This window comes from Myodes glareolus, chromosome 11, assembly GCF_982192425.1.
Source record: "Myodes glareolus chromosome 11, mMyoGla1.1, whole genome shotgun sequence".
Taxonomy (NCBI): Eukaryota; Metazoa; Chordata; class Mammalia; order Rodentia; family Cricetidae; genus Myodes; species Myodes glareolus.
In genome coordinates, this window is record NC_142036.1 from 80,901,947 (window position 1) to 80,914,380 (window position 12,434).

Below are 12,434 nucleotides of genomic sequence, written 5' to 3' on the forward strand. Positions count from 1 at the left end.
GAATCACAGCTGGAGAACTGACTTCTAAAGTTTCACATCCCTTTGTGTTATCCTCAGAATTAACACTTGAATCTTACATAAAAATATAGTTAATATAAAGTTTGTGTAAGTAGTAAAATGAATACAAATAAGATCAATTAAATTTATTGAAGTTGAAAAAATGAACAAATTGAATGCTTACATTATATGTTAATGATGGAAACATACATTAACTCATGGAACCAATTCACTGGGATCCAAAATAATTTTAGAGCATGCGCTACATTCCAGTTACTGTGGTCAGGAAGTGGAGGTAGCAAATGTCACATTCTTGAGAAGGTGTGACTGGAACCTAGTGTTCCAAGCTACTGGAACCAAGCTACTAACTTGCCTCTGACTCAAGGCAAGTTAGTAGCTAACTGAAGGGAAAAAAAATCACAGTTCAATTTTAGGTGAGATCACATTTCTGAGTGTTAAGGGGAAAAGACAAATTAGCTTGAGTTTGAACTGTAAGTGATTTATCATTTTTAGAAACAAGGATTTCTTTATTTTGAAGTAGTAGTATTTCTAAGTCTTCAAAGAGAACACGTCTTTGGAAGTTTATGTATGTCGCCAAAGCATCGACCTTATCCTCACCCAAGCATGCCATTGCAGCCATCAATACGGGAGGCAACATGCCTGGCTATCTAAAATATGTGAAGAGAGTGGAGTGGGCTCCACAGCAATGCACCTGGGTGCAGCAGAGACCTAACTATGGTGCTCTATTAGGTAGACAGTACATCAAACTGCAACTTGCTTTTGGAACCCCTTATTTTTCTGTGAAAAAATTACCAGTGTTCATTTAAAGAAGGAACATCCACTTGAATAATGGGAAATAGTTGCCTTTTACTGTTAGTGGCTGACTATTCTCAATGATAAACAATCACATTTTAATCTGAAGTTAATTTTATACAAGTATATCTACACTAAGGTAGATTAGTTCGCCTCCAAATCCTGTAACTCTTAAGTCACTTTAAGCAAAGCAGGCTCTATAGAGAGGTAGGGATGAGGGTACAAATACTACTTAGCTCATCCAGCATTCAGGAACAATTTGGCTCCCAAGTGCTAACTCTGAGGAGTGGAGGAACTCCAGGCTTACTATCTGATTATAACAGAACAGTATTGTTTCTATACAGCACACAACAAAACCAACCACCCTGCAAGGCTGTTTTCTTTTCTTTTTTTTTTCACTATAGTTAATTTAAAGACAAAACAAAATATAACTGAAATTGGATGGAGCTATAAAATAGAGCTGAAACAACTGGAAAATTCTGGAAACATATTTATTATACTAAATGAAACCAGTATTCTGAAGAATAAATTTCTTGACTCACCTCATGTCTGGGCCAACACAAAGGACAAAATCATCAGAATGTACGGAAGTAACTATAAACTCTAATAAAACTATATATGTGAAATAATTATAGTTAAACATTAATTATGAACTTTCCTCTTGAACTAACTTTTTCTCTCCCTTTGATTACATTTAGAATAATGCCTCTACGTCTGCAAGTGCTGGACAGCATGGAATTTGAATCTTGGATTTCTAAATAAATGAATTGCTCCACATCCTACGACAATCTTAAATTCACCGTCTTAGAAGAGTCCATCAGTACATTATCACTGAGGAGACAGCAGCCATCTTTTCTTCACTATGTGCGCCATTCTTGGAAAATACATCTGTGGCCCTCACAGTTATTTCCATGAAGAAGGCGCCTATAGCTCCATGGTGTTCATCATTTGACAGATGCAAGCGTTTCCCTCATCAGTCAGCTCGTACTGAACTTACTGGCGGTGGCTGGAATCCTTAAGGGCCTATTCAACTCCTGAAGACGAAAGCTAAGATGAAGGACATGCCACTCCAAATCCATGTGCTGTTTGGCCTAGCTTTCACTACATTAGTACAAGCTGTAGATAAGAAAGTGGATTGCCCACAGTTATGTACATGTGAAATCAGACCTTGGTTTACCCCCCGATCCATCTACATGGAAGCAGCTACAGTAGACTGTAATGATTTAGGGCTTTTAAACTTCCCAGCCAGATTGCCTGCAGACACACAGATTCTGCTCCTCCAGACGAATAATATTGCAAGAATTGAACATTCCATAGACTTCCCAGTGAACCTTACTGGTCTGGACTTATCTCAAAACAATTTATCTTCGATCACAAATATCCATGTACAAAAGATGTCTCAGCTTCTTTCTGTGTACCTAGAGGAAAACAAACTAACTGAGCTGCCTGAAAAATGTCTGGACGGCCTGGGCAACCTACAAGAACTCTACATTAATCACAACTTGCTTTCCACCATTTCGCCTGGAGCCTTTATTGGCCTACATAACCTTCTTCGACTTCATCTCAACTCAAACAGATTGCAGATGATCAACAGTAGGTGGTTTGATGCCCTTCCTAACCTAGAGATTCTGATGATCGGGGACAACCCCATCGTCCGAATCAGAGACATGAACTTCCAGCCGCTTCTCAATCTCCGCAGCCTGGTGATAGCTGGCATAAACCTCACGGAAATACCAGATAATGCCTTGGTCGGGCTGGAAAACTTGGAAAGCATCTCTTTTTATGATAACAGACTTATTAAGGTACCCCAAGTTGCTCTTCAAAAAGCAGTAAACCTCAAATTTTTGGATCTAAATAAAAATCCTATTAACAGAATACGGAGGGGTGATTTTAGCAACATGCTGCACCTGAAGGAGCTGGGGATAAACAACATGCCTGAGCTCGTCTCCATCGACAGCCTCGCCGTGGATAACTTGCCAGATTTAAGAAAAATAGAAGCTACTAACAACCCCAGACTGTCTTACATTCACCCCAATGCATTTTTCAGACTCCCGAAGCTAGAATCCCTCATGTTGAACAGCAACGCCCTCAGTGCCCTCTACCACGGGACGGTAGAGTCTTTGCCAAACCTCAAAGAGATCAGCATACACAGCAACCCCATCCGGTGTGACTGTGTCATCCGCTGGATCAACATGAACAAAACCAACATCCGATTCATGGAGCCAGATTCTCTGTTCTGTGTGGACCCGCCCGAATTCCAAGGCCAGAACGTTCGGCAGGTGCACTTCAGGGATATGATGGAAATTTGCCTCCCTCTCATAGCTCCCGAGAGCTTTCCCTCTAGCCTGGATGTAGACGCCGATAGCTATGTGTCCCTTCACTGCAGAGCTACTGCAGAACCCCAGCCTGAAATCTACTGGATCACACCATCTGGCCAAAAACTATTGCCAAATACTGTGAGAGAGAAGTTTTATGTTCATTCTGAGGGCACACTCGACATCAGTGGCATAACCCCAAAGGAAGGAGGATTATACACTTGCATAGCAACTAACCTAGTTGGTGCCGACTTGAAGTCTATTATGATCAAAGTGGGAGGTTCTGTTCCTCAGGATAATAATGGCTCACTGAATATTAAAATAAGAGATATTCAGGCCAATTCCGTGCTGGTGTCTTGGAAAGCAAGCTCTAAAATTCTCAAATCCAGTGTTAAGTGGACAGCCTTTGTCAAGACTGAAGACTCCCATGTTGCCCAAAGTGCTCGAATACCATCTGATGTCAAGGTGTACAACCTTACACATCTGAAACCATCTACTGAGTATAAAATTTGTATTGATATTCCCACCATCTACCAGAAAAGCAGAAAACAATGTGTCAATGTCACCACGAAAAGTTTGGACCGCGATGGACAAGCATATGGAAAGAGTCACGCAGCGTTTATGGCCTGTCTTGGAGGGCTTTTGGGGATTATTGGTGTCATGTGTCTTCTCAGTTGCATCTCACAAGAAATGAACTGTGAGGGAGAACACGGCTATGCGAGGAATTACTTTCACAAACCGACTCTGGCATTCAGTGAGCTTTACCCCCCTCTGATCAACCTCTGGGAACCAGGCAAAGGAAAAAGCGCACCCTTGGAAGTAAAAGCAACTGTTATAGGTGTGCCAACGAACATGTCCTAAAAACAACCAACCAAACCTACTTCAAAGAAAAGCTCGAGACTGCAGTAAGTCCTAAAAAAAAAAATAAAGAATAGACAAACAACAACAAAAACAGACAAAGGAAGGAAGATTCAGCTTCACCAATGCTGCTCCTGGCCAATGGAAACGTGAAAGTTCAGCATCCGAGTTGACCGGCTTCAAAGGGTACTGTGGCAACCAAATAAACCAATCCCATTTTCTAGAACTTTCATGTAACTTTTATGTCAGGACTAGAGTTAACGTGAACAAAAAACATTTCTGTATTTTTTTTAAGTATAGAAGAGTAGCTGAACTGAGCAATACCTCCTCCTGTGTTGTATTACACGTTAGCCACGAGTTTTTGCAGTGACCAGAAAAACTTGAATTGACACGTGGTGTAAGGAAAAGGACAGATTCTGTAGAGTAGACACAGTGAGTATGTGGACCTCTTTTATAAGGAAAAATACATTTTGGATTAAAATCAATTGCTTTTGTCTTGTTTTTGTTTCTAAATAAAGAATAATTTCTGGGAAATATCATTTGACTACAAGTCATTTAAATACAGTGTTTTCGAATGGTGTCTTCTACAGTCACATTTGGAATGTTAAAATCGAGACTTTTATTGGGTTTGATATACAAAATGGATTCTAGACAGCATTTTATTGATATTAAAAGGTTATAACATTATATTTAACACTTGAATTATTAATTGAAATAAATCCTTCAGAAAATTATGAATTCATTTAAAAAATTTTTCAAAAAAGGAGCTTTTGGAAGAGGATTTATTATTAGGTTCAAATGATATAAATCCAATACCAGAGTAAGTCAAGGTCTAATTTCAATAATGAATGGATCAGCTGGAATTTGCTACTTTGCAAAGACTTTGCCACATTCCATAGAATTTATTTATCTAAGCCTATTTCCCCATCTCTTTGAGACTTTACATAATGAGCTTCAGGTATGCAAAAAGTATTTTAAAAGTCTGCTACACCGCAAACACAGTAAGGAAGTCACGTGTTCTACTTTAAGAGCAGGGTTTTAGAAATTCACTATAAAATAGGAATAAGTAACAACACTTTATAAGGTTCAACTTTTTGAAACTCTAACTTAGATTTTTCTCAACTCCACATTAAAAACAATATAATCCAGATGATTCTGGTGTTCTGGTAAAACAAAATGCAGTTTAGATTTAGGAACAGCATCTATCGGTCTATGCAAACTGAATTCACTTCAAACTTACTATGTAGCACAGGGTGGCCCTTAATTTAAAGACTTTCATTAACTAAGAAAAGGATTCTGAAAGTGACTTAGGGTAAAATACAGCATCAAAGTATAATCTACTAAGGCTACACATGAAGTGTCTAAAAGCACAGGTTAAAATAACCCAGATTATAAAATGAAAATATTATTTTAAAATCCTTTATGTGGAGTGAAACAATTTTACTAAACAAAAATTAGTGAGAATGAGAGTTTTAGTCCTTTTATAAATAAAAACAGTCCTGCAAAAATAAGTGCATTTTGGAGCAAAGGAAGTGTTCTAAAAAAACACTGATCTTAATGTAAGCCATAGTTTTAAAAAGAAAATTGTTTTTCTAGTCTATATTAATAACTATTGTGTGCTGTTCCTAATCAACATTTTACAGTAGCTGAGGGCATATTATCAGCACGTCACCACCCTGTAAGCATTCCTAGTATAGCAGTCATATCAATTTATTTGTTGAAACTCGACATTTCTTTTGTGTTAGTATTGGCAGTTTCTAATTAAATCCTAGCTGGTTTTGACAATGTGGAAGGTAATTGCTACGAACTCTTTAAAACGAAAGGACAAGCTGTGTTAATTTCGACAAAAGCAAAATATGGAACTTGTTAATTCGATGTGTTTCCCAAGCACAGATTTTCCGACCTGATGAATCGCTATCACACAGAAGATGACACTAGAATCCATCAGTCAGACGCGCTCATACATCACTGCGAGTTTCAGCACCACAGACAGCGCTCCGCGAGGCTCAGCTCGTTATCAAAAATTGAAGAGCTAAAATATGACCTATTAGGATGCAGTTACTGTATCGGTCAGCAGGAAATTAAGCATGTGTCTTGTGTTTCTCTTCAATTTACCTTCACGAGGAAGCATCGTACTCATAGCGAAAGCTTAAACTGCATTTTCAAACATCACATAACTTTGAAAATCGTCATAAAATAAGCACCATTAATAAATAAGTAGAAGGCATATTAATGAAATTGTGTCACCAACAAAATCAATGCAGGCACATAAAGCATGGCATGATTTTATTTAAGTCTTAATTCAATGTATCATCAGGGAAGAAAAGAATTTTCATTTAGTAATGAGAATAGTATTTAATATTTCCTATACAACCTCCGAAACAATCACGAAATTAAATGAGGATTAGTTAAATATAATTTACAGGTGAACTGTACCATATAGAATCACCTGTTGCAATGGAGTTTACCTAAAGGAGAAAAATATCTAAAGTTTATCCCTTCACAAATACCAACTTATGTATTACCTATAGGGAGTAAAACAATCTCTTGTAAAAATTATTTGAAAAGAAGAATATAATCTCATATTTTTAGTACAAACTAAACTCGACTTTTTTAAAAATAAGAATCATGCTATAACAATAAAAAAACTACATCCATGATTGTGTAATTTAGTTTGATTATCCTGCATATACAAAACTGGTACCATTACATAGAGATGAAAATTTCTTAGTAACTAATAAGATTATGGCAGTCCTAAAATCATAGTACAATAGTTTATATATGCCGAGATTCTGATAGGGATGAACTTTATGTGCTATCAGGTGTTTCAATGTGTAACACATACAATTCCAGAGAGTACAGGATTTTGAAACGATAGTAAGTAACTATTACTACTGGAATATTACACTAAGCTTTTTCCATTGTCTTGGAGTGCAATCCTCTGGCCTCTTAAAAAGTTAACTGTAAATGGCATGGCATAGTAGGATGGTGAAAACCTTATACACCCATTTATTGAGTCTCCTGGCTACAAGCATTGGTCTGCACTATTAGTTTATGGAAGGCCACTCTATGATACTCTCACAGTGATGACATAAACTCAACATGTATTTTCACAATGAAAACTATCACCAAGTGATACATGACTGTATGGAAAAGCAATATAAAGACAAACACTGTTAACAAACTCAAGAACATTTAATGCATAATAAAGTTTGGATATATTACTAGTTTCCCTAGGAAGAATGAAATGGAGTTTTGAGGTAGACAGACAGACAGACAGACAGATAGAAGAATATAAGAGAGATAAATGTATTATAATTATACAAATGTTTGAGATTTTATTCTAGTTAGACAGCAAAATTTTAATCAAACTATGAATCAGAATAAACTTAAAATGATAATTACTCGGTATATTCATTTATTTACATACTGTGCATTCTCAGGAAATACTAATTGGATGGCTTTTCATCTTAGGAAAAACAGTGAATAGCAAAACTTCTCCTGAATAGAGAGATCTATATTCTACATTTTCTCTAACATTTTCTCTACCAAGTTTTCACAATATCTATCAACTATGTTTCTTAGTGGCACCTGACCAATGGTTTGCAATTTTACATACTCATACCACAGAACTTTTAAGCTCAAAATATCTTATAGAAATACGTTAACGTAAGGACTTGTTGAAATATATTAAAGATTTTATTCTCTCTATTATTAAAACTAGCCTAATACTATGTTTAGACTGATTAAATAGAAAATCCTATTTATTTACCATAGATTATTTCTAACCATAGAAACATGTTTTGATTTTTTAATTTAACTGAGGGAATCTGATTATTTTAGCAAATGTGAAGTTAAATTCAAGAAAGAAATTTAGCAATGACCAAATGTTTTTATCTCCTTCGAGGAGAATCACCTGACTCTGAAAAGATTTGTCACCTACTCTTAAAAGATCTGTCAATGAGTGATCCAGGAAAAACATAAATTCCTTCTATTAACATGTCAGATAAAAAATATTCAGAACTGTCAATATGTAATCTGTCAATTGCAAAATTAACAATAAAATACCAAAGTTTAAAGGTTTAAGTTTGCTATAGATGGACAAGATTCCAACAAAAGTCCCTGTAAGTGTTATAAAAAGCGGTGAAAACCTCTAATTGTATTTATCACCATTCAAAATATCTAGCTCTTCATTCAAATGTTTGCTTTTCTAGAAAATATGGAACAATTAATAGGAAGAAATTTCTGCACCGGAATTTTCGTGACATAACACAGTTTTCATTTCAAGGGACAATGACATTTGTAGGGGTCACAATGCCTTATCAGTTTGCCTTTTCTAACTGATGTATTTTTATAAAATTATAGCATTATGTGACCATGGTAAAGAACAAGCAAAGTTCTCATTAAAATATTCAGTGAAGTGTCTGAGATTATTCATTCAAAAATTCAATTGAGCTGTTCATATGTAGCATTTAATAACCTCTCGTACAAATAGCAGAGCAAACTGGGGGCATAGCTTGACTTTCCTAATCCTCACACTGAGGAAATCAGAGTATAATATAAATAGCTCCATCGTATTTGGGACATCAGTCTCCAAGCTGAGAGAGACAGAATTGGTTCTTAAACTATTAGAAGTGACATTGTTAAAACAATGTAACCAAATGCCAAAGAAATTCTTCAAAAATATATGACACAATATTACCATTTATTATTGGGACTGAATTGAAGTCAGAAACTTACAATAAATGTATCCTTAATAGTTACAAAGAAAAAACTTACAAGCAGTAAGAAGCAAAAATTTCTATGTGCAAAACAACATAAAATTGGCTTTTCATTCCTGTCTGCTACTTAGTTAATCAAAACACTAGCATTTTAGTACTTAATGTTTCATAGAAGAACACTTATTTTATGAGGATTCCAAAACCTGCTTTCATTCAATAGCATCAGCAAATCAACTGAGGTTTGTGTGTGCAATAAAGCACAGTCTCCCAGTCTCTGGAAAGGCATAAACAGTAAGGAGTAAAAGCCTTACCTCTCTCTTATTATAGCATTCATCCATATCAATAGGAATTAAGTATTTATAGCATAAGAAATATCTATATTAAAAATTGTGTGGGGTAGAGGGAACTAGATTTCCTTCCAATGGATCATGTGAACCTCAATTCAGAACTGTTCCTGAAGTACTAGTTAATAGTTCAGAAATTGTCTTATAAGTGATAAAATATCACTTCAAAAATGTTACTATTCATAGTAATGTGGAAAGACAGAGAAAAACAAGGAAACATTTACCAACACTGAATGTTAGGCTCAAAATGGGTAATGGTTTTTAGGAAGTTACACCAGGCTTAGAAAGAACACGAGGAAAATGAAGTTTCTAACAAGGAGACAAGAATATAACAGACACTTCTTTCTCCTTCTGATGTGCGACTCCCCTCTGAATGCTGAGAATATGTTTTATTACCATTGGTTAATAAAGAAGCTATTTCAGCCTATAGCAGGGCAGAATACAGCCAGGCGGGAAGCGACATAGAAAGAGAGTAGGCAGAGTGCGAGAGACGCCATGTAGTTGATAAAGGAGAAAAAAGCCAGCCACAGCCAGAACCCTACCACACCCTCGTTTCAATATACAGATTAATAAAAATGGATTAATTTAATATGTAATAGTTAGCTAGAAATATGCTTAAGCTATTGGTTAAACAGTGTTGTAATTAATATAGTTTCTGTGTTATTATTCAGGTCTGGGCAGCTAGGAAACAAACAAGCAGCCTCTGCCTACAAAACCCCTCTCCTTTCCTCTCAGACTAGCCCTCTCTCAGAGAGACCATTTTAACTACTTTATATAAAATCAATCTATTATATACTTGTAAAGAAAACTAATTCACTCGTGCAGTATTAATATCTCCATTTTGTATTCCACATTACAATACAACTAGGAATAAAGTGTCAAAAAAAGTTAGCTTATCTTCATCCTAAACAAAAGGGAAAGCATAAAAACAAAAAGATACAACAGCAAGAGAAATAAAAATCCCCAGGTCTACCTAAGCATGCCAGAGTCTGTGAGAATGGGTGACTGGGGAGGTGGAAACAATGCGGCAACATAAGACATGGGATGTAGCTCAATGGCACAGCACCTGCCTGGCAGAAACCAATCCCCAATCAATACCATAAAAACTGAAATAATTAGAACTCTTAATTGTTGTTAACATCTAACCACCTCTAACAACAGGTTCTTTTAAAATATTCCAATCTCAATTTTGCATCAGAACATGGGAACAAAGTTTGCTGGGTTTCTTTGACTACTTCCCAAAGACAAATAACACTAGCAAAAAAAGGTGGGGGGAGTGGCCAAGAAGGAAGGAAAACCTATGCATATTGTTAAATTTAAATAAGCATATTTTCCAAGTACCCAGTAGATACACAATCAGGTTCTATTAAAAGATGTTTCTTTCTATAATCATTCCCATCTTCACCTGATAGTCCTCATCTGTCAAATCCAACTCTACTAGCCATGAGTGAAGCATGGTACGTCATCAGCGAAACGTGCTTCTCAATTCTCAGACCGAAACTACCCCCAAAATGTTCTACGTTAGAAGACACCTTCTGCATTAAAAAAAAAAATGTGGTGGTGGCACAAGCCTTTAATCCCAGCACTCCAAAGGCAGAGACAGGAGGATCTCTGTGAGCTTGAGCTAGATCTAGCTTGAGCTAGATCACAGCTTGGTCTACAGAGCTAGTTCTAGGACAGACAGGGCTACAGAAAAAAAAAATCAATAAATGCTGACAAAAAGAAAAAAAGGGCGGGGGAAGCTTCCAGCTTTCTGCCTGCAGGCAGAGTCTTTGACTGGCAGTCAAGGAACAATGGGACACCAACAGCTTAGGGTTAGAAGTCACTGCTCCGACCCTCTGGCACTGCTAGCGACTTCTGGTCTAAAGTAACCTTCCGGCTCTCAAGAGAGCATGTTGATGAACTATGTGCCATAGTTCCAGAGAGAACACTGGTACTGAACGCATTTCAGATGACACGGATTGTTCAGTGATGACACAGCAAAAATTTAAATAAAAACCAATGTATCTATGTGATTAAAACCTGCGAGTGACCTTTTAATAGAAAGTTAGTCATCCAAAACTGCCAGTCAAAGAAAGGAGGTGGCTATTTAAAACAAATATTTCCATAAATAAAGATATCCTGTTACATTAAGCTGGGATGGGAGGATAATTTTATGTCTATGGAGCTTCTCAGCATTCAGCAATTATTCACTACAAATGCTTGAAAGTTACCACGCTCAGAACTTGTCTCATTCCACCTTGGCTTACGTACGTCATTGCCGTTGCCTTTCATTGGGACAGTGTAGACTGCAGAGCTCCTTCTAAGGAAGCTGGCTTGGAAACCAGTAGCAGCACCATGCTGTGTAAAACTTCATTTGTAGTGTATTATATAAAGAAATGAGTTTCATTATGGAATTTTCATGCATGGTCAGCTTTGCTTGATCTCCCCCACGCCCACTAAACAAGTATTTCAAGCAGAGAGACAAATCATGGTCCATGTCACCTGCACATGTGTATTATCTACTCACTACTTATTGGGATATATGTACTAGAAATGATATCAGCTACTAGCTATTCAGAGAGATGCCATGGCATTGAAAATCCTTTGACACTGAAAAACTTCCAGTGAAAAAGTAGATACTAATGAATTAATCTGGAGGGTTCAATACATTAAAATAGTATCATAGTAATTACAAAAGTTATAGAAACAGGTAATAGGCATCGAGGAGTACAGAGCCTTCTAAAGGAGCCTCAAGGGCAGCAAATACACACTGCTTTATATAACCACCCACCTAGAGAAGAGGAGGATAGACTCGGCTTGAAAGTCGTTAACAGGCTGAAATATTTAAAAACCATGAGAATACTGAGCGAATGGGACAAAGTTCTAAAGAAGGGAAGAGCAAGAACCAGCTGGAGACAAATGACACAGACACTGGTCAGGCCAGGTTGTATCTGGAGCTAGCCAGAGTGGAAACTAGGGTCGCAGAGGAAAAGGAGGCAGGTTAAAACCATCAGGACTGCTTTATACAGGTACAAAACCTTCTTAGGTTTTTCCTAATCTGACACCACATAGACAAATGTACCTCCTCAGGTATGCATCTGTAATCTTCTGTGTTAGGACAGACCAGGATTTCAGGAGCAACTGATTTCAAATTTGTTTTCAAAGCGCATTCCCTTTAAAAATATCAAAACGTCACCGTGGCTCTCTATTGCCTCAGCAAAGGCAAATGAGTAAAGTACAGCCTAGACATTCTGGGAGGTTCTGTACATAAAACTTCAAATATAATGTAAATTTGTGGCATATAGCCTTGAATGTAAGTCTGACATAATTCGATTTCGACTACCAATTGCTTTTCCCTTTTAAATTTTCACAAACATGTTTCACACACATGGGGGCTCAATAAG

General features: G+C 36.8%; 2 protein-coding genes across 7 annotated transcripts in view; one reads left to right on the top strand and one right to left on the bottom strand.

Annotated features, from left to right (window-relative positions):
- The window catches only part of Lrrn3 (leucine rich repeat neuronal 3), a 29,362-nt gene extending 24,840 nt beyond the window's left edge, over positions 1 to 4,522 (top strand). For both annotated transcript variants that reach the window (XM_048415458.3, XM_048415457.3), the window contains one exon: positions 1,509 to 4,522. In XM_048415458.3, coding sequence (XP_048271415.1) covers positions 1,863 to 3,986 — 2,124 coding nt within the window. In that variant the 5' untranslated portion in view covers positions 1,509 to 1,862 and the 3' untranslated portion in view covers positions 3,987 to 4,522. The remainder of the gene's footprint in view (positions 1 to 1,508) is intronic.
- Positions 1 to 12,434, bottom strand: part of Immp2l (inner mitochondrial membrane peptidase subunit 2) — an 845,970-nt gene that overhangs the window by 449,023 nt on the left and 384,513 nt on the right. The window lies entirely within an intron of this gene.